The sequence below is a fragment of the Danio rerio genome, chromosome 17 (assembly GCF_049306965.1).
Source record: "Danio rerio strain Tuebingen ecotype United States chromosome 17, GRCz12tu, whole genome shotgun sequence".
Taxonomy (NCBI): Eukaryota; Metazoa; Chordata; class Actinopteri; order Cypriniformes; family Danionidae; genus Danio; species Danio rerio.
Window position 1 is genome coordinate 8,524,233 of NC_133192.1, and position 23,268 is coordinate 8,547,500.

The following is a 23,268-nucleotide window of genomic DNA, read 5'->3' on the forward strand; positions in this document are numbered from 1 at the left end:
GATAAATAAATAAAAAATAAATACATAAATAGAAAATAAATGAATACATAAATAGATAACTAAATTAAGATGAATAAATAGATTTTAAAAAATTATATATATATATATATATATATATATATATATATATATATATATATATATATATATATATATATATATATATATATATATACACACACACACACATACATACATGCATACATACATACATACATACATACAGTTAAAGTCAGAAATATTAGCCCCCGTTTATTTTTTTCCCAATTTCTGTTTAACAGAGAGAAGATTTTTTTCAACAGATTTCTAAATATAATAGATTTATAACTGATACTTCAATAACTGATTAATTTTATCTTTGCCATGATGACAGTAAATAATATTTGACTAGATATTTTTATATAGATATAATAAATAAATAAATAAATAAATAAATAAATAAATAAATAATAAATTAAATTTAAAATGAAATCTGACTATTAAACTAAAATACACAAAAATAAAACCAGCTCATTAAAAAAAATCTACATATTGCACAAAAAAACTTCTTCCATTGTTAATTTTAGACCCTGCTCAACACACACACTGCCTTTATCAAACTTTACCTCAATGAACAACAATATTAAAGCTTTCCAGTGCAGGCGACTCAAGTCACACAAGTCTTCAAACAAACTAGTATCTAATATTAAATCACAAAAAGCTGCGGTAAATCCATTTCAAAGCGTGGAGGAGCTTTGCTTATAGTCCCGGAGGATGACGGAGGCGTAGGTGACGCTCGGCGGTGTGCACAAAACAGACTCAGACACTGGAGAATTGCGAACGGGACTTCCTGAGCCCAAAGAATCCCGAAATGGAGAAGGCGGCATGAGCGCCATTGAATCCTCCATAGCCATTTTGATTTGCACCAACTCCTCCTCGTCGTGAATCTGCGCGTTATCATACATGTATCCGTGAAGGAGCCCGAATTGTTCGTTTTCCACCTCCTCCAAAGGAGAAGATGGTTCATCCTGATAAACGTTCATGGGTAAAATCGGATGAGGATGCAAAACTTGAGGCTGAAGTGCCAAAATGATGCCATCGGTTGGTTCAGGAAGGCTTATGATTTCATCCAAATCGGCCATGTTTGAATTAAACTTGACTACATCATCCTGAAAGTGCTCTATCATGGCATGTTGGGGGAGAACACTGTTCTGTTGTGGCACGTGCTGCTCGGGGGTGTAAAACGTTAGATTTGCGCCCACCTCCTTCATAGGCTTGCTAACAGGAGCCATCAGATGAGGGCTGTTTGAGGGGTTGTATCTGATGGGGTCGATTTCGTCCTCCTCGGCTACGTTATATAGAGTTTTGGTGCTTAAATCGGAAAACTCCATGCCCGGGTTATTGTAGGTGTTAGTTAGCGGTTTGATGATGGCCGTCTGATTGGATCCGGCTTCCTGCTTCTTCACATGTACAGACAGTCTGTGCCACATGTGCTCCCCTTTCGGAGGATGTCTTGAACCTGGTTCAGACCATGACACAGACTTTCCATTAGAACTATATGAACAAAATAAAGACCAGCTGTTATTTCACAGGAACCGAGAAAAGGTGAACACATGAGAACAGCATTTCTGGTTCGTGTAAAAAATATACGTGGTGGCTACAAAATGAAATATGCTGAATAGTGCTATTCAGATATTTAGTGTCTTTTGGGGGTGGTAGTGGGGGGGGGGGGTACAATGGGGAAGGGACAGTTTAAGGACATCCAAAAGTCTAACATCAAATTATAAATATGTTAGATTTACATGTTAGTTGTATGTTAGTTAATACAATTGAAGTCAGAATTTATCGCCCTCCTATGAATTTTCTTTTTTAAAATATTTGCCAAATGATGTTTAACAGAGCAAGGAATTTTTCACAGTATTTCCCATAATATTTTTTCTTCTGAATAAAGTCTTATTTGTTTTATTTTAGCAAGAATAAAAGCAGTTTGTAATTTTTTGAAAACCATTTTAAGGTCAATATTATTAGCCCCCATAAGCAAAATTTTTTCTGATTGTCTACAGTTGTTCTCAAACTGTGATACGTGTATCGCTAGTGGTGTGCAGGCTTACTTCTAGTGGTACGCGGAGGAATAACTGAGCAATAAAAGAAAAAATTAATACAATTTTAATAATTTGATGCGTGCAATAACACCATTGTGATCAGCATTGGCTGTTCTCTAAAGCCTACAATCAAAGCGCTGTGCATAGAATGTTTACTTTGGTTTTTAGCAGCTGATGCCGTGATGAACTAATTTAATTGATGCAGAACTAGAGAAAGAAGTGCATGGTGCGTGCAGAGCAGATACATGAGCAGTGGTCCCCAATCCTCGGGCCACAGACCGGCACTGGTCTATAGACCAATTTGTACTGGGCCGCACAAAATATCATTATTTGTTTCCGTTTTATTTATAATCTGAGCCTGAACGATCATTTATTTTGAAAAATCTTTGATTTTGAAAAAGCACCGTATTCTCTTGTTACATTTTGGTTACTTGAGTGCCAAAATTTAACCCACAGGCTAGCAAAATGAGAAAGAACTGCAGCAAGACGCGCTTGTGTTCCAGGCGTCCCCAATTGAAAACATCTTAACTTTTCAGAATGCCGCACAGCGAGTCACGTGACAAGAACCCACTGATCAGACTCATATTTTGTATGGAATATAATTTCGTTGAATGAATATGACTGCCTCTTTTTGAAGTGTGCAAGGCTGTAGCTGCTTAATTTAGCCAACTACACTACCATACTTTATTTCAGTACTGGTCATTATGGTGGTTTTTCTGAGGTGGTACTTGGTGAAAAAAGTTTGAGAACCACTGATCTACAGAACAACCCATTGTTGTACAATGACTTGCCTAATTCCCTTAACTCATCTAATTAAACTAGTTAGGCCTTTAAATGTCACTTTAAGCTGAATACTAGTATCTTGAAAAAAACCTAGTAAAATAGTATGTACTGTCATCATGACAAAAATAAAATGTATTAGAAATGAGTTATTAAAACTAATATGTTTCGAAATGTGTTGAAAACAATCTGCTCTCCGTTAAACAGAAATTGGAGAAATAAAATATACAGGAGGGCTATTAATTCTGGCCTCAAAGGAATAAAATAATTTTCACATACATCTGCACAATTTCTAGAAGATTATGAACACAACAACATTTCTGGGTTGTGTACAAAATATATGGTGCCTAATAAATATATGCCAAATATTAGATTGTTTATTACGGAGACCCGGAAGGGATGTGATGGTGAGGAAATTCCCTCGTTCCCTCGCAAAGATGTTTTTCCACAAACACTTCCTGTTCACTTCATTCATTTAAACTGTCCTGTATTGCCGAAATTCTCCTGTATTTTACAATTGTATCCCACTGTCTTTACATTAAAGCTGTGCGTCGATCGTCGCTTTTCATATGCAACCTCTGAACCAGTGAATGCATGTATAAGCGCTGACAGAATTATTAGTCCCCCTTTGAATTTGTTTTTCTTTTTTAAAATATTTCCCAAATGATGTTTAACAGAGCAAGGAAATTTTCACAGTATGTCTGATAATATTTTTTTCTTCTGGAGAAAGTCTTATTTGTTTTATTTTGGCTAGAATAAACGCTGTTTTTGACCCTTTAAACACTATTTTAAGGTCAAAATTATTAAAATTTATTAAAAAAAAATTTTTTGGATAGTCTACAGAACAAACTATTGTTACAATGACTGGTCTAATAACCCTAACCTAACCTAATTAACCTTTAAATGTCTCCAAGCTGTATAGAAATGTCTTGAAAAATATCTAGTCTAATATTATTTACAGTCATCAAGGCAAATATAAAATAAATCAGTTATTAGAAATGAGTTATTAAGACTATTATGTTTAGAAATGTGTTTAAAAAATCTTCTCTCTGTTAAACAGAAAATGGGGAGGAAAAAAAAACAGGGGGGCTAATAATTCTGACTTCAACTGTATATAATAATAATAATAAGAAGAATTTGATAATTGCATATCAAGTGCTCGTCAAAAGTTGAAAAATGATTCTAAATGTTTATAATTAAGCCTCATACTCAACCAAGACTGCATTTTTTGTTCATAATAATAATAATAATGTCAATAATAGTGTTATGAATTAAAATAATAACTGTAGTTATATATTTAAAAAAATATGATTTACTACTGTATGATCCTTTAAAGATAATTCTGATATACTGACATAAAGATTTCTTATTATTATATCAATGTTGAAAGCAGTTGTGGTGATTAATATGCAGAAAACCTCATATACCGTTCACTTATTTGGGGATATTGTGTTTTTTAAAGGGAACCAAGGCTGCTATTCAGCTAATTTAAATTAAATTGATTTAAAGTGACAGTAAAACATCTATAATGTCAAAAAAGATTACCATTATTGGAAATACTGTATATACGTCTATGTATATGTCTTGGTGAGCATAACATACTTCAATAAACTCATTTAAAAAGCATAATGTTTCAAAATCTTAGACAAGTACTGTATATTTAATATATTATAATGCTAATTTATAAAATGTAACATATAAAAATATAAAATAGAAGCATTTCTATTAGCATTCTTGGACTTTTTACCCTATTTATTGGCACAATATACAATAAAAATACAAGTAACATCCTCTCATTTAATCTCTTTAATTATTAGTTTAATTCCCAAATAAAATAGTCTAGTGCTAGTGAGCCTAAAACCTCACATTTGAGAGAAATAAAGTAAAACAAAAGACTTAAAAATATTATTAATACAAATAAGTATGACCACAGGTGTTGCAAAACACTAAATATATTTAATATTATAAATATATGCACAATATTTTACTACTGTAAGCACAAAATTCATGCACGTCTTGCCTCATCCTGCTCTGCAATGCAAAAAATGCTTTTCTCACTTTGATTTTTTGTCTTGTTTCTAGACCAAAAATCTTAAATCAAGAAACATTTTCTAAACAAGCTAAACATATTGTCTGGTTTTAAGAAATAATATGCCAAAATAAAGTGAGTTTTTCCACAAAGCAAGTTTAATAATCTGCCAATTGATAAACTAAATTACTTAGTTTTTCCTTTTGACATAAGAATATTTTTCTGACCCCATAGGCAGATTATTTATGGGGGTTAATTATTGTGAACTCCTGGTTACAACAGAGCAATACTGGGAAATCTCTGTAGACTGATGGCATTTCATGCCGTTCAGCTTATAATCTTAAAATGTGAGCAAAATCACCTGTTTTGTCATCACTTTAGACATTATGCTAGAGAATCATTTAAATTCTAGCTCTAAAGTGATGGTGTGTTTTTGAACAATGGTCTCTGCTGTTGAGATGTCAGCCTTAGATGTGAATGAGTGGCAGAAGAAAGTAGTTCTTCTTACAAAAGGATTTTTAGACTCCTCGTGTTTGATTTTCTTTTTTATATACATGATTATGCCGTTGAACTGTTGTAGAAACGCAATATCACACTCGTAGCAGTGCGATATGGCTGTATAATGTCACTTGTGGGACACTTAAGCCTGGTTTATACTTCTGTGTCAAGTGACCGGCGTAAGCAACGGCGCATGCAACGCACGTAGCTGTGCATTTATACTTCTGCCCGCTGTCTCTGTTGGTCTGCATTAACACTTCCGAAACGCTAGTTGGCAGTGAGGTGTAAATGTTCCTCTGTGTCGAGTTTCTTCGCTGCTTTTTTGCTTTCCCTGAACACTTCCGGGATGTATAAGTGGCTCAAACTCGCTCATTTTGAGGCAGAAACCGGCGGACATGCAACAACTTTAACTATGAGGTAAACACAACACAAAACTTTCCATCCGGAGCTCCTTCACGGGACTTCACACTTGTAAACAATCGCTCGCGCCATTCGTGCGGCTCTCGGTCCGCCCAGACTCGTCAGCGCTACCAAGCCGACGAATCACAGAACTTGCGCTACGCGTCGTTGCGACGTGTAGTTACATTTTTTGAGAGGTGCACGTCAACGACACCGACGGCCACGGCGTAGGGCTATGCGTCAGCGCCGTAGCATACACGTGCGCTTGACACGGAAGTATAAATCAGCCTTAAGGCACTCGGCCTGCATCCTCGAGCCACCTCACAAAAAATCTAACATTAAAAGGCACCTAGGTTACCCATTTTTCCAGATTTATTACAAGTCTTTTGTGTCCCTAATATGTGTCTGTAAAGTTTCAGCTCAAAACACCCATCAGATTATTTATTATAGCTTTCTTAGGTTTCTGTTGTATAGCTCGTAACAGCTTGTTGCTGTTTTTGTGTATTGGGCCTTTAAGGCTAGTCCTCCCTGCCCACCTTTCTCACGAGCCTGCAGCGTGTCTCAATCGCCGCCCTCGGCTGCCTCAGACAACAAACAGACATAAAGGAAGAAGATCTCACATAATGTTCGTGAGAAATACTACAGTAGGAACTTTACCAATGAGTATTTGATGCATTTGTTGTTGAGTTGCAACGATGAGTCAGACACAATAGCTTGTTTTGAGGAAAAACTCCCTTAATTTTGGCATATTATTTCTTAAAACAAGACAATGTGTTTTGCTTGTCTAAAAAAATGCTTTGTAATGTAAGAATATTTAGATATTTCTACTAAATCAAAAGCATTTTTTTGCAGTGTGTATTTTTACATTATAGATCAACAGTGGTAAGAAAAATATATACAGCAGTGTTTATATAATCAATATTCCTACGATGTCCCATATATCCAATCATACCTATTAGTTCACTTGGTTATATCAGAATCATAATAATTCTTGCCATTGCATACATCGAAAGCTACTGTGCTAAAGTCCCCCAGTGTCTCCTAGCCCTGCTGCACAGACGCCCCTGGGTGCGCAGGCTTTAATTGTAGTTGACCTGAAAATCACAGATGTCTGAGAGAGCCGTTAATTGAAGAAGCTCCTGGAAATGGCCTGATCCAGAGTTCTGGAGAGAAGCCGGAAATAAAGGACTAGACCCATGGGCACTGAAACAGCAGGACTGAGAGACTGACAGTGCGTCTCAATCTGCTCCCTGTAGATGTGAATAAGCAGTGTTGGGGAAGGTTACTTTTAAGAGTAACGCTTTACAATTTCGAGTTAGGGCAGCACAGTGGCTCAGTGGTTAGCACTGTTACCTCACAGCAAGAAGGTCACAGGTTTGAGTCCTGTCTGAACCAGTTGGCATTTCTGTGTGGAGTTTGCATGTTCTCCCAGTGTTGGTGTGGGTTTCCTCCGGGTGCTCCGGTTTCCCCCACAGTCCAAAGACTTGCACTACAGGTGAATTAGGTAAGCTAAATTTGTCCGTAGTGTATGTGTGTATGTCCAGGTCATCCAAGTTGGGGGTTGAGCATTGGGCTAATGATCCTCCTCGTAAAAATGAGATGTTACGAAATAGAGGTCTGCATTCCCGCGGCTGTCCCGCGGGCGCCGCAGGACCCGACCAGATTTCTGCGGCGCGAGAATAAATTTCAGAATAAATCAAGGGAGCTGTCGGTAACGGGTTTAATTTGGGACGGGAGCGGGCTGTCTAGCAATATCGCGGATATTGCTATGCGAATGAGAGAGAGAGAGAGAGAGAGAGAGAGCGAGAGCGAGCTTTGCCTGTGTGTGTGCTTATTGCTTGTGTGTGTGTGTATGTTAGTGCGCGCGCGCGAATGAGAGAGAGAGCTTTCCCAGATAGCAAAATACACTCGGGCCAGTTCCGGCTAGATTCTCGCCTGCCAGAGACTTACCACTCAGCCCGGCTCCGGCTGCCGGACTCCGGATGCTTGTGGACTCACTGCCCGATACCGGCCCGAATCAATCGTGCCAGATGCGGCGGCCGTAAGCGAGCCGGAATCGGCCCGAGAGTAATGTGCGCTGCGGCCCTGAGCTGGCGCGACTCAGTATTTATATACCTTTATATAAAACCTTTTGGTATTACATTGGTACTTGATACATGGTATTACAAGCCTTTGAGTTGATATAACACCAAACGCCTGTGTGTCTGCTTGGTGCTTGTGTGTGTGTTAGTGCGTGCACGCGCGTATGAGAGAGAGAGATTTGTCTGTGTGTGTGCTTGGTGCTGTGTGTGTGTGTTTATACAGACAGCTTGGCTGTCTGGACTGTATAGCTGGGGGATTTTCGGTTTTGTTCTCCCCCGCTCTTTAGCGAGATCGGGCGCGGCGGCCAGAAAACGGGGCGGGTCGGGCAGCGGGACAATAAATTCTTAATATAAGCGGGAGCGGTCGGGTTCGGGCTAAAACCTGGCGGGTGCGGGCGGGAGCGGCATTCAAAATTTAATCCCGCGCAGATCTCTATTACGAAACACCACCATGGAGCGGCTAAATATCAACTTCGATATAAATGGCCTGGGGAGTAGTAAGTAAGCATGTAACACTTTAAAATGTACAAATCCCTGATCAGTGCACTCACTACTGAACTTTAGGGAGTTGATTGAGACGCACCCGGTGCCAACGCCACAGAACTACTTACTTGGCATTTCCAGATGCGTTCTTCTTTCGTTTGAACATGTTTAGCAGGCTGTTGCTCCGACACGCAATTTTTCCATCTCCCACATGCATCCGCACCACATCCGAGGTGGTAAACGCGCTGCGAACGTTTCTCTCCGGCTTGGCGATGATTATATACATTTTTGGCGTAAACATGCAGCCGAGAGCCACGGTGACGCTGAGACTCACAGAAAAGGACGTGGTGATGATCTTATAGTTGGAGCCGAAGTAAATCGGCACAAAGGCCAACCAGATGATACAGGTGGTGTACATGGTGAAGGCGATGTACTTGGCCTCGTTGAAGTTAGCAGGGACGTTACGAGTTTTAAACGCATAATATGTGCAGCTGAGAATGAGCAAACCGTTGTAGCCCAGTGGCGCCACCATTCCCATATTGCTGGTATTGCATATTAGAAAAACCTCTCGAATGCTGGGGTAGGACTTGATGGGTTCTGGAGGCTCCAAAATGATCAGTGTCACCTCTAAAGTCAGTTGCATGCTGATGAGGATGAAGGCGATCACCACTTGCGCCCAGGCACTCATGAAGCGTGGTTTGCGTGTACATATTTTCTTTTTGCTGCCGGCCAGAATTCGAGCGATGCGATTGGTTTTGGTGACCAGAGCAGAGTAGCACATGGAGGCAGAAAGGCCCACGAGGAGCCGCTGGAGGTAACAGGAGGCTATTGAGGGACGAGCGATGAGCGTGAAGGGGCAAATGTAACCCAGGAAGATGCCGGCCAGGATGATGTAGCAGAGTTCACGGCTCGAGGACTTGACGACCGGCGTGTCTCGGTATAGGATGAAGACTAAGGTGACAAAGCTGGTCACTAGGATGCCGAGGCATGAAAAGACGACTGCCGCGATGGATTCTGGATGACTCCACTCCAGGTGGCGCAGAGGAAGAGGCTCACAGACTGCAGAGACAAGATAAAATGAACACATTAAATTGATGATTACAAAGACAGTGTTTTAAAGTGTTACTAATGCAAGTGTTTGTATTATAATAGCTTATGCTGTGTGTTTTTCAGCAGTGTGCAATACAATTTCTCGGCATCAGACTTTCATATTAAGTTCCCAAATCCCAAAGCTGAAAATTTAAGCTGTTGGCAATATTATCAAATAAAAAAAATTTGTATAGCTCATTAAAGGTTCAGGACACCCCCGGGAACTTTTTTTTTCATATTAACAGATGTGTGTGTGTTGAGCATCAGTTAAGACAATGTTAGCACCTGTTAGCTTTAATTGTGGGGGAAACTGGATAATTTTGTGCTTTTGTCAGCTAATTTCAGCTTCCGGGTTTAAAATGATTTTTAGGGCGGGATCAAAATCGGGGACGTAGTGCAGTACTGCAAGTGCAATGATGACGCGTCGGTTTCTCATTATTATTCATAGCGGAGTTTTCTTATCCTATGAGAAGAGCCGGCTGCTTAATTATTCATGAGACCTGCCAGACCTGCCAGTGTCAAGCCCGAGCTGAGAGACACGGAAACCACGGCACAGTATTTAGCCGTTCATGTAGGCTCATATGCGTTTGTTTCCATAATCCACGGGGTTTGTTGCATGTTTTCCCCCGCGATCTTGTCAGGGCCGATCATACAGCAAAGCTGTGTGTGTGTGCTGCAAGCTTTTTTGTCGGGAGAGCAGCACGAGAATTAGAGAATGGCGGACGCTGTCTTTTATCAGGACTTCGTTCACATTTAGACACATCGCCATGCTGCTGTGTTTGCCTAAATCCTCTATATTACCAGCAGGGTTAATGGTTAAAATAGACAGGTCAGGAGACCTGCTGCACTGAGTCTGCTGGATACGGGGATTGAGGGAGAAGTCCTCATTTACAGTGTTTACATGAACACACATCTATATAATGATATAAATTGTGGTTTTCTGTATATGAAATTACGAATAACAAATGTAGCAGGGCATTAAATCACTGTTCATTTCTTTGCATTTTAACTTTGTGAACTATAAACTCATGCGTCTTCTCACAGTTTGTGTCTCATTTTGTGAGCTATAACTGACAACAACAGTTGTTCGCTCACCTTCTCCCCTGCTGGCCACGCCCACTCCTGCCCGATGCTCGTGGATCTCCGCCCATTAATCATGCATCTTTTGAAAAAATTCTGTAGTAGACTTAAACCGAAAGTGGGGGGTGTCATGGCCCTTTAAATTATCACAGCATTTTTTTCCTAGTGGTGGTAAAAACATTACAAGCCATGAACCAAACCAACCAGCAACAAGTAGAATCACAACATTACAATATATAATTTGAAGCAAAGAATTTATATCCATATCAGTCAAAGACAAACCTAAAGGTATTTTAAGAGAGAAAGGACGACTGACTTCACCGTCATTCAGGGAGCTTTTTGTAAAAGTAGGTGGTGCTTATTATCTATATATTTTGATGCATATTGCTCAGTGTTTTATTGGTCAAATTATGGGTATTGTAGTAATCCTGTATAAACTCCACAGTCAAGCACAATGGTCTTAAAAGGAAATTGAAGTATTTTGAATATACTGCATGGCTTCAACAGTAGCATATGCAATTGACTTACAACACAGAAGCTCACAATAAGTCTGTCTATAAAGGTTTAAAAAAAGGAGAAATTGAGACTTTTTGCTTACAAAACATAAAGCTAAATAATTAGACATTGTAAAAAAAAAAAAAAGAAAAAAAAAGGAAATTACTATGAGAGTCATTAGTACTACTACGGAAGTCAATAGTAGAATGGTTTCCAACATTCTTCAGAATATCTTCTTTTTTGGTTATTTTAATTTTTGAGTGAACACCCTTTAACCTCCTAGCAAAAACCCAGGCAACCACTAACAAAATCTGGGGCTGTGTATTTCTGAACTGGGCTAATAAGGGGTGCGTTTCCCAAACAACAACGTAACTTGCGGCTGAACTAGTACGATGCATTGTTTGGGAAAAGAACAATGTAGTGACGAGTGTTTCCCAAAACCTGTAGTTTCTCTGTTGCAGATCTATCATTTGAACTACTTTAATTATAACGTAAAACGCCCATAATGATGCTCTAAAAGGGGAGGAGTAACAACTTCCTTAAAGAAGAACCCCATAATTTGTGCAAATTATATTGTTTTACACGCATTTTTAAAAAAATCCAATATTAGTTTTGGCAAAAACATTCACTCGCTTTTCATATTAATTTAAATAAATGTAAATGTCACATATAGAGCCTGTGTTTCCTTTACAAATATTATTAAGAATATTACATATTGTATTCTAAAACATCAAATCACTTACAAAGGCTAACATGTATTCAAATATCAAATATAAATCATATAAATAGATAAATAATAAGGCTATTTATTAAGAAATGAAATTTTACATTACTTATTAGGAAATGAAAAAAATCTGACTTTAATAATAATATTAATAATATTAATGATGATGATAATTATTATTAAGTAGGATATTTTTTATTTATTTATTTATTTTTTTAAAGTCTACTTTTACAGCTTGACACATGTAAACCACTGCAGAAAGTTCTAACCAGCAGGCCCGTGTCATATACAGTACAGATACTTATAAATAAATAACCTACTATAAATTAAAAGCATTAACGTATGCTGTGTTTTTTGTTTTCACAAGCTTTGGAGACGTGACATAAATTCTGCTTTTAAATAATAGGTCACCTATAGCTTTCGTCATGAGCCACAGCTGTGTTCAAAAGAACATCAATGTTTTCAAAGTGCACTGCGAAGGGAGCGCAATTGTAAAAATGAAGATTGCCAAAACTGAACTTTAAAAATACGTTGAAAGCAAATTACACCTTAGAGTGATAACTTTAATGCTTTTCTTTTTTTATAATTCCAAGAATGTAGTAAAATAATAGGGCATTGAGGGCGGGGGTGGGGGATGGGGGGGTCATCTAACTGTATATACGTAGAACATAGCCATGCAGGAACCATGTTTCTAACTACAGCTCCAGAGGTGTAGTTGCAAGCATACAAGTTTGCGACACAGTTTGCGAATGTTTTTTGGAACGATGGATTTGGGAAACTCCAAATCAATAAACTATGTTTGTAACAAAAAAATTTGCTACCTCAGTTGGCTAACGATGATTTTCGGAAACGCACCCCTGAAAAACACAGAGCTCTTTTCAAATCTGCTCTGCTGCATGTGGACTACAGTACATTCATACAAAGTAGTGCATTATAAATGTATCCACCAATTCAAACACTCTAGGAAGCCAAACTAAGGGTTGAGATCAAAATATCTGTTGTTGCATGCATATATATATATATATATATATATATATATATATATATATATATATATATATATATATATATATATATATATATATATATATGCAACAACAGATATTTTGATCTATACAGTATACTGTATATACTTTCACATTGCTGCATGTCTTTATAGGACTGGCCATCAGAGTGTGACCAGCTTGCTTATGCACCAAGTACGCTAAAGTAGGTTTCCAGCGCACCTAAAAATAAACAGCCCTTCCACTAAGGGACCGGCCGTAAGAAAGAACCAAGCCAAAGGAGACTTAAGAGACTGCAGCAGGAGAAGGGAAATCAACCCTTCCTCATTACCAACATGATGGCCGGACACTTTTATGTATGATAAGGCTAAACAGTTTGTGATTCAACACAAAAATTCAATACTTAAAAGATAAATGGGGTCAATTCGTTGCCAGCAACCCCTGTGCATTACGGTGGTAGCACAGAATGGAAGTGTACTACAGTGAACTAATGAAAAATACATTGCTAGGACATTCTCAGGGCTGCTGCATTGACATTGACCATCACAGCGTATGAAAATAGGCCAGAGAAGTAGGCAGTGAAGTAGGGCTGTCACTGGCGATAAGTTGTACGGTGCAAGCAATCTGTAAAAATGATAAATGGCCTTCAGGTGTCATGGGAAACCTTTCGAAAAAATAGGACAGTGAAGGTCTTTTAAAAGCCAAATCAGTTTTTAATGCCAGATTTGGAGAAAAGTCAACTGCATGGACTGTTTGAGGATGCTTTACATGATTCAGACACATGCTTTATGCTTTAAAAACACATCTATGAAATAACCAAAACTGTATGTAACAACTCTGTGTAGGTCAATCGATAACATTCATTCATATTCCCTCAGCTTACTCCCTTATTTATAAAGGGTCGACACAGAGGAATGAACTGCCAACTATTCCAGCATATGTTTTACACAGCGGATGCCCTTCCAGCAGCAAACCAGTACTGGAAAACACCCACACTCTCTCATTCACACACACTCATACACTACGGACAATTTAGTCTATTCAGTTCACTTATAGTGCATGTCTTTGGACTTTAGGGGAAACCGGAGCACCCGGAGGAAACCCACGAAAACAAAGAGAGAACATGCAAACTCCACAACAATCCTGGATTAAAATCTGTGTTGATCCTGGAACATAATTTTTGCTTGAAAATGTAATCCATACCTATTCCCTACCCCTAAACCCAACTATAACCGTAAATTATTTCCAAAATCAGAAGGGAATTATAGTTGGATTATAGTTATTTACACTACCTGACAAAAGACTTGTCGTCGATCCCAGTTGTAGAAGCACATGTCACTCTGCTGCTAGTCCGTTTGCACTGGCTGCCAGTTGCTGCTCGCATCAAATTCAAAGCTCTGATGTTTGCCTACAAAGTGACTTCTGGCCTTGCTCCTTCTTATCTGCTCTCACTTCTGCAGATCTATGTGCCCTCCAGAAACTTGCGTTCTGTGAATGAACGTTGCCTCGTGGTTCCATCCCAAAGAGGGAAGAAATCACTTTCGCGAACGCTCACGCTCAATCTGCCCAGTTGGTGGAATGAACTCCCTAACTGCATCAGAACAGCAGAGTCACTCGCTACTTTCAAGAAACGACTAAAAACTCAACTATTTAGTCTCCACTACACTTCCTAATCTGCAATTGCCTCTTTGAATATCACACTAACTGTACAAAAAAAATAAAAAATAAATAAATACTAATACTACTAATACTTCCCTTCTTAGAATTTACAGACCTGAAACTTGCCTATTGCACTTATTCATTGTTGCTCTTAGTTGTGTAAATTGCTTCCTTGTCCTCATTTGTAAGTCGCTTTGGATAAAAGCGTCTGCTAAATGACTAAATGTAAATGTAAATGTTGTAAGAGCAGCAAATAATAACGTGACTTCTAGTGGATCATTTGGAAAAGTGGCAAAAGGTTGATTTTCCCCATGAATGATCTGTTGAACTGCATCCCAATAATCACAAATACTGCTATTGGAACCCGCATGGATCCAAGATTCTTCAGAAATCAGTCAAGTTTGGTGAAGGAAAAATCATGGTTTGGTCTTACATTTAGTATGTGGGCGTGTGAGAGATCTGCAGAGTGGATGGCAACATCAACAGCCTGAGGTATCAAGACATTTGTGCTGCCCATTACATTACAAACCACAGGAGAGGGCAAATTCTTCAGCAGGATAGCGCTCCTTCTCATACTTCAGCCTCCACATCAAAGATCCTGAAAGCAAAGAAGGTCAAGCTGCTCCAGGATTGGCCAGCCCAGTCACCAGACATGAACATTATTGAGCATGTCTGGGCTAAAATGAAGGAGGCGGCATTGAAGATGAATCCAAAAGATCTTGATGCAAGAACGCTTTCTTTGCCATTTCAGATGACTTTATTAATAAGAGATTTGAATCATTGCAGAGATGTATGGATGCAGTCCTCCAAGCTCATGATGGAGTCAGACACAATATTCATTCTTCTTCCGTTGCAGCATGACTTTATATTCTATACTGGACATTATTTCTGTTAAGTGACAAAACCTTTGTCAAAGCAAAGTCAGATCTTACTGTCCTAATTAAATAATTGAAGCTCAAGGCACGATCATGTTTTATTTTGGTAAAATAAAAAAGTGTAATCTAGAGGCCTTTGCCTTTCATAAGCAACTTCCGACACCAAATGATTAACTATAAGTCAAATTATTTGTTGTTCCTTAAACTTGGATAGGTAACAAGACTTTGTAGAAGGTAGTGTAGAAGTGTAAAAACCGCAAGCCTCTCTAACATAAATGGTAAACTCTTAATTCTGATTGGCTGATTAGAATGTTGTTCCAGGATCAACACAGATGTTTATCCAGTAACATGTCCCACTTGATGAAATCAGATTGGCGGAATAGAATGTGGCTAATGTCGATAAATTACCTTGCAGCTCTTCATCCGGCCACCATCCCAATTCACAGGCTTTGCAGGTAAACTCATCCTGGACATATTCATTGTCCTTACAAGGTGTACAGATCCAACAGCAGCTCACCTCTCCTTTCCTGATCACCTGTGAAGAAATATGAACACATTACACATATGAGTGATTCTAGAATTGCGGGTAAATTTTCCATCTCCATGGTAAACTTTTGGTTATTTTACAAAAACAAAATAATTCATGAAACACTTCTGAACATTAACACAAGGTACAGTGCAGCACAGTGGCTCAGTGGTTAGCACTGTCGCCTCACAGCAAGAAGTTCTGGGTATGGGTGTTTCTCATACTGGGTTGCAGCTGGAAAGGCATCCGCTGTGTAAAACATAACCCTAAGTTGGCGATTCATTCCACTGGGGCGACCCCTGATGAATAAAGGGAGTAAGCTGAAAAAAAAATGAATGAATATATCAAGGTATCTCTAATTAATAATGTTTGTGTTTGACTCTGCCTTCTGAATCATACGTCAGCTGTAATTATCATGAAGTCAAATTTTCATATTATTTTTGTGTTTAATTTACTAAGTTAAATAAACATTTGCATGAATCAAAAAACATAATTTCTATTGCATTAATAATTTATGTTATCTAAAAAAAAGTGTGTCTGTCTGTCCTGGTCAAAAAAGCCTTGACAATCTTTATATATGTACTAGAAAAAGCATGTGACTTGCTACTTGTGATGTCACTTCCTCTGGCGGGAAACTCTGGAAAGCATTGAGGCAAGTTATTATTTATCTCTGATTCATTTGTGCAAACTGTTTAGTTTACTCTTGATACACCGATAGTAGATTAGTTATTTGTCACCTCTGATGTTGTGATGTTGATGTTGATATTGATGATGTTGATGATATGATGTTGATGTTGATATTTCAGTCAATTTCTTAAAACTATAATAAGATGAATAAAAATAAATAATTTGTATAGATTTTTTTACAGACATACAGTACTGCGATATCTGGTTTGAGGTAGAGGTCTGTGCGGGACTGTTTTTTTTAGTCCCGCTCTCGCCAGGTTTAATTCCGCACCCGACCGTTCCTGCTGTATACTCAGTCTTTGTTCAATCGCTGCCTGCTTAGAAGAATTTTCTGACCTACCCGACAGTTCCCACTAAATTTAGACCTGATTGTTTCCAAAACCCATATTTAAATTGGATACAGAGATGTAGCGGACATTTTAAAAGTGGGCGGGACAGCTGTATGAGATCCAAAAGTTTACGTTCATATAAATATTAATCACCTATTTCTAAATAGTCTGTCTCTAAAAGTGAAGGGTACATACCCTCCCTCTCCCAAAAAGAGTTGACAGATCAAACTGTAGGTTGTGCAAGGATTGTATGTATTTTTATTGGTCTTGTCACGATGCTTTTAACATTAACAGCTGTGTAAAGCCTTTTCCAGAGAAAGTATCATACAGTTGAATGTCTTGGCAAGCAAACTTAACACATTGTCTGTGGTTTCTTTTTTTAAACAGCTCTGGCACCTGCAAAGATATAGGAAATGTCAGTTTTGTTTGCCCCTTTTTGATGAGACATGAGTGCCGCCTTAAACCTGAGGTTCCAGTCTTGTGACTGCTAAAGGGTAAAGCTTTGAGGCATTTATCACATCGCGCAAAGGGTATTTTTTTTCCATTTGTGTCTATGAAGCATGAAAAAGACTTCCATACATCAGACTTGCCTGATGAAGGTTTCCTAACAGTAAACAGACCTCTTTCTAATGCAAGCTGAAAGATAGCTTTGCTCTCCCATGTTGGTAAAGCCTGCTCTGAGGACCGTTATGTAGATGATGTGCGCACAGACTTTGTGTTTAAGGCCGTGTTTAAAACGCATAAGTTTTGCTAGGGTTACGCCATCCGTCAACACTGTGCCAGAGTAAATCTTCATGCATTTTTATAATAAAACGGTGTCTATAACATCACTGCCTCCTTTCATTTTCATTAAAAAAATGAAACATACCCTCTCTTTGCCTAAATATCAGTTTTAATAATCAATAATGGCCAGTTAAAAAGTATAACGTACAATAAGTTTATACAATTGGGGAAAAAACGGCAAACAATCAGTCAATTGCGCAGAATCGGTGTCCGTGGTGACATTAAGATACCAACCTAACTTATACTTGCGCTCAGCCAAAACACATTAACTGAGAACAAGCAATAGATTCAAAAGACCAAAGTCAGGAAATGTGTTGTTAGATATAGACAACAAGGTAAATTAAATATCACGTTTAACAAATATAATGAGATTAGATCCAACGGGAGATCCTAGATGAACAGTCCGACGTGCACAGCTCCCATATGGGTATGTGCTCAAAGCACACTGCAGCGCATGCCAGAGTGTGCGTGTCTGTGTGTGTGTGGTCACGTGATGTGCGTTTTCACCGTTTTAATGTAGACGGAGAGCTGTTCAGAAACGCTGGGTGAAACGCTAGTGTGGAAACGGATCGTTTTCATTCTAAAACGCCATTTTAAAACTAAAACGCACTAGTGTAAACGGGGCCTAAAAAGCATGTTCAGAAAGCACTGGTCATGTGTTCAGCATGTGTAAGTCATGTGAGCACTGGTTGCACCGATGTTCAATAAGAATGAGGAAATAACATTGACAACGATATTTTGTTAAATCGCCCACTCCCATTCAAATTACACCAGTTACCGATTGCTACCACATTTTATTTGGAAATGTATTCCCGCGCCGCAAGAAATCTAGTTGTGTCTATTTTGAAGTTAGCATCTTGACCTAATGCACAAAATGGTGTAAAATGTCAACTTTGTTATTGTCAACTCTGTTGTGGTTTAAAACAGGCGTGACCAACCCTGAACCTGGAGATCGGCCTTCCTGCAGATTTCAGTTGCAACCCATATCAAACACACCTGAATGTAATTAACAAGTGCTGTTCAGGTCCTAATTAATTGGTTCAGGTGTGTTTGATCAGGGTTGGAGCTGAACTTTGCTGGAAGGTTGATCTCAATTATCTCCAGGAACAGAAAAATAGTAACAAAATCAAATGTTCCCTATCATACTTATGCCTTTAGCAATATTTTACATTAATAATGGAGTTAGTTTTCTGTTATTTTTACATTTGTTGTATACCATAAATGAACAGAAAATGCTTGTAATTCTGGAATGGGTCATATGCACTTTTGCGATATATTGTAAAGGGCATCTGATGGAATGGAAATCAAGCCATTTTGTGGTGATAAATAGATATATATAAACACACCTTGATCTCTCCTTTGGAGCAGGGCTCGCTGCAGACAGAACGGACCATCTCACTGCGGTTCATCTGGATCATATAATCATCGATGCTCAAAATGCCTTCATGCCACGAGCCTACGTTTATATAGTCGAAGACTCCAGGCTCTACATACTGCAGGTTCATAATGTCATACCTTCAAAAGAGAAAAAAAAAAAAACTTTAGATCACTTATAGCCAAGCAAAACCAGTCCAGAGATGCATGTATTCGTACTGAAAAACATTTGGTTTGCATGTCATGCAAATTCTTAAAGGTGCAGGATTGCAAGCGCAGGTTGCCAGATTAAGGACCAACAGGCGTGTACCTGCCCTGCTGAAAAATCCAGCTAAAACCAGCCTAGGCTGGTTGGCTGGTTTTAGCTGGTCGACCTGGCTGGTTTTAGAGGGATTTTGGCCAGTTCCAGGCTGGTTTCCTCCCTTTTACAGCCTGGTCTTAGCTGGTCAGGCTGGAAAATCACCAGCTAAATCCAGCTAAAACCAGCTTGACCAGCCTGGTTTAAGCTGGACATAGCTGGTTTTGGCTGGGCTCCCAGCCTGGCTAGGCTGGTAAAGCTGGTTTTAGCTGGTCATCTCCCAGCCTGACCAGCTAAGACCAGGCTGGTTTCAAATGGCCAAAACCCCTCTAAAACCAGCTGGACAGGCTGGGAGATGAACAGGTAAAACCAGCTTGACCAGCCTAAAGACACTCTGGGAGTCCACCCAAAACCAGCTCTGTCCAGCTTAAACCAGGATTGTCAAGCTGGTTTTAGCTGGTCACTTTCCAGCCTAAAAAGCTAAGACCAGGCTGGAAATGGTTGGAAACCAGCCTGAAAGTGGCCAAAACCCCTCTATAACCAGGCTGATCGACCAGCTTAAACCAGCCAACCAAATAAAAAAATAAAAAGCAACGGCACACGATAGAAGGAATATTCTCCATATTAAAAGGAGTTTTTGTAGAAACCAACACCTGAAATTTGAGATGACAGGGAGCTTCTGTGACCGCGGAAAATGCAAACGGCTGAAGTTTAGGGAAGACACAATGAAAAGTGCACATGTTTCCAAACCCACCTAAAGTTACACACAATGGCGCTGTTGAGAGCGATCATGTGGTGAATGTTGATCCGTCAGCTGAGATCAATCAAGTGTTTTCAGAGAGAGTGCTAAAGGACTCAGCTGTTTTTAATGGCTTGAATCTCATAACGTTGCATTCACTCCGTTGCTCCTTATGTAGGCCCAGACTGATCTCACGAGAAAACATAAGTATTTTACATTTGTCAGTTCAGTGGCTAATTCGTACAAATTTGTACGAGTTCAGCCGTATGAACGTATGATTTTAAAAAGGGGGCGTGGCTCCCAACCCCACCCCTAAACCCAACATTTATTGGGAGATGAGCATATCAAACTAAATTGCACGAATTAGAATTCATACGAATTAGCCACTAAATCAAAAAGTTACGAATTGCCGTGAGATTGCGTTGGTAGGCCATTAAGTAACACTGACCTGCCTGGCGAGTCCCCGTTTTCATCAAACCACACGTCTTCCCCAGAAACACCAGCAAATGAGGTCTTGAGGAGGAAGTCCAGGAGTTTGCTGCCGTCGATGGGGTCCATCTCCTCACACAGACCCACGTGACCCGGACACAAGTGCTCATGCATATCATGAAGACCATGAGCCATGGCGTAGATGGCATTGATGACGAAACCCATCTTACTGTCCTGGACGTAGTTGTCCTCCAAGCTTTCATAACCTGTGAGAATCAGCAAATCAGAAAGCTCTTATTAGAGCAGTTCAGTGACAACTCGAGTCTTTTAGTCAACATGAAACATCATCTGCAATGCATTTTACTTCCTTAAAGGGACAGTTCACTCAAAAATGAACATTCGCTGTTAAATTACTCCTCCTCAATCCAAGACAAGATGTAGGTGATGAGACAACATTAATGAAGTTTTTTAGCTGAAACCATGGTCTGCACTCAAATGCGATGGTTGTTGTTTGTTTGTTAAAATTACTTATTTAAAATGAGCGTAAACAACACAATTTTTGAGTTTTTTGGAGACAACTTAATTGTTTTAGGTTCAATCCTCTTAAACTTGTAAAAACTAATAAGCTTAAAGGCTGATTTATACTGTACTTCTGCATCAAATGATCGTCCACAGCACATGCCTTGCGTGTAGTCGTGTATTAATACTTCTGCGTGCGGTTTGTGTTGCTCTGCAATAACACTTCAAAACGCAAGCTGGCAGTAGGTTTGAATCTTCCTCTGTGTCGAATTTCTTCATGGGTGCTTTGTTTTTTTCTGAGCGTTTCCTTAATGTACAAGAAGCTCTAACTCACTCATTCGGAGGCGGGAACCAGCAGATATGCATCAACTTTAATCATAAGGTAAAGACTCAACACAAGTTTCCTTAGGAAGCTCCTTCAACTCGACTCGACTCTTGTGAACACTCGGGCTTGTGGCTCTCAGCACTCCCCACGCTCGTCATCGATACCAAAATGACCAATCACAAAGCTTGCACTACACATCGCGTAGTGCAGTTGCGACGTGTAGTTACATTTTTTGAGAGGTGAGTGTCAGCGTCAACATTGCCGTCAGTGCAACGAGGGGTAACGGCGAGAGGTCTGCGACAGTGCGAAGGCTGCGCTGGAGCATACTCGTGTGCTTGATGCAGAAGTGTAAATCAGCCTTAATTCCTCCATGTTGTCCCAACACAAATCGATTGTGTGGAACTGAACATTTTGTACAGTGTATGAGAGTCAAAAACACATATGGGATGTTGACGCTGCAGTTTTACTGTGATTTATGACAAAATGTTTATAACTACATTTTTAAAAAATGTATTCAAACTATTTATATAAAATGAGCTGAATGAACAATTCTTGACATTTCTTTTGGACAACTTAATTGTTTTATGTTTAATCCACTTATATTTGTAAAAAACAATTAAGTTATTAAGTTAACTTGTTCAATTTGGACGACAATGGATGAATAATGTGGAAACATTTATTTTTTTACTGTACTGGAGGTTTTCTGTAATGATTTATGATTCATTTTTTGCCATACTTTAATAAAAAATTTACTTGAAATATTTAATTTACTAATATTAACTTTGCCCTAATAAACAAATTGTTTGAAGGGTAATTCAATATAATAGAAGTACACTGTCCACTTTAAAACATCAAGTTTGCTGTTTGTTCAAACTGCTTGTTTAAAATGAGCTGAAACAACACAATTCACAATTCATACGTTTTTTTTGTGACAACTTAATTATTTTATGTTCAATCAACTTAAATTTGTGAAAAACTAATAAGCTAACTTAATTCCTTTATGCTGTTCTATTTTGTACAGTGTATGACAGTCAAAAACACATATGGAATGTTGAAGTTTTTCTAGAGATGGGATTAAGGGTGGAAGGGCATCCGCTTCGTAAAACATATGCTGGATAAGTTGGTGGTTCATTACGCTGTGGCGACCCCTGATTAATAACGGAACTTAGCCGAAAAGAAAATGAATGAATGAATGAATTGTTGAAGTGAAGTTGCGTTTTCACTGTCAAATATGACAAACTGTATATAATTACAATCAAAAAAAGATTTTTCCAGCTGATTCAGACTACTTATGTAAATGAGCTGAATTAATACAATTCTTGACATTTCTTTGGGGACAGCTTAATTGTTTTATGTTCAAATATATATTGGTAAAAAAAACAAGTTAAGTTAATCGATTTGAATGACAATGGATGAATTTTGGTTTTTTGAAATGATTTATGATTCCATTTTTTGCCATACTTTAAAAAACTATTTACATGAAATATTTAATTTACTAATATTAACTTTGGCCAAATAAATAAATTGCTTGAAGGATAATTTAATATAATAACAGTACATGGTACACTTTAAAAACATGACGTTTGCTGTTTGTTCAAACTGCTTGTCTAAAATAAGCTGAAACCACACACTTCTTAAGGTTTTTTGGGACATCTTGATTGTTTTATGTTCAATCCCATTTCATTTGCAAAACTAAATAAAGTTAGCTTAATTCCGTCATGTTGTCACAAAACAAATTGGCTCATGCTAACTTGATTATTTTTTTATATATATAATTTCAAGTGGATTTAGCACAAAACAGAAGTTGTCCCAAAAAACTCAAGAATTGTGTTGATTGATTCATTTTTTTATTCTTAGGCTTAGTCCCTTATTTATCAGGGGTCACCACAGCAGAATAAACCACCAACTATTCCAGCATATGTTTTACGCAGTGGATGCCCTTCCAGCCACAACCCAGTACTGGGAAAGACCCATGCACACTC

General features: G+C 38.6%; 1 protein-coding gene across 3 annotated transcripts in view; it reads right to left on the reverse strand.

The window, feature by feature from the left end:
• Positions 1–476: 476 nt before the first annotated feature.
• Positions 477–23,268, reverse strand: part of grm1b (glutamate receptor, metabotropic 1b) — a 60,669-nt gene continuing 37,877 nt past the window's right edge. For 2 of the 3 annotated variants that reach the window (XM_073926855.1, NM_001302252.2), the window contains 5 exon segments: positions 20,462–20,708; positions 18,949–19,117; positions 15,686–15,812; positions 8,480–9,410; positions 477–1,533 (listed from right to left, as the gene is read on the reverse strand). In XM_073926855.1, the coding sequence (XP_073782956.1) occupies positions 717–1,533; positions 8,480–9,410; positions 15,686–15,812; positions 18,949–19,117; positions 20,462–20,708 (2,291 nt within the window). In that variant the 3' untranslated portion in view covers positions 477–716. 3 annotated transcript variants of the gene reach the window in all.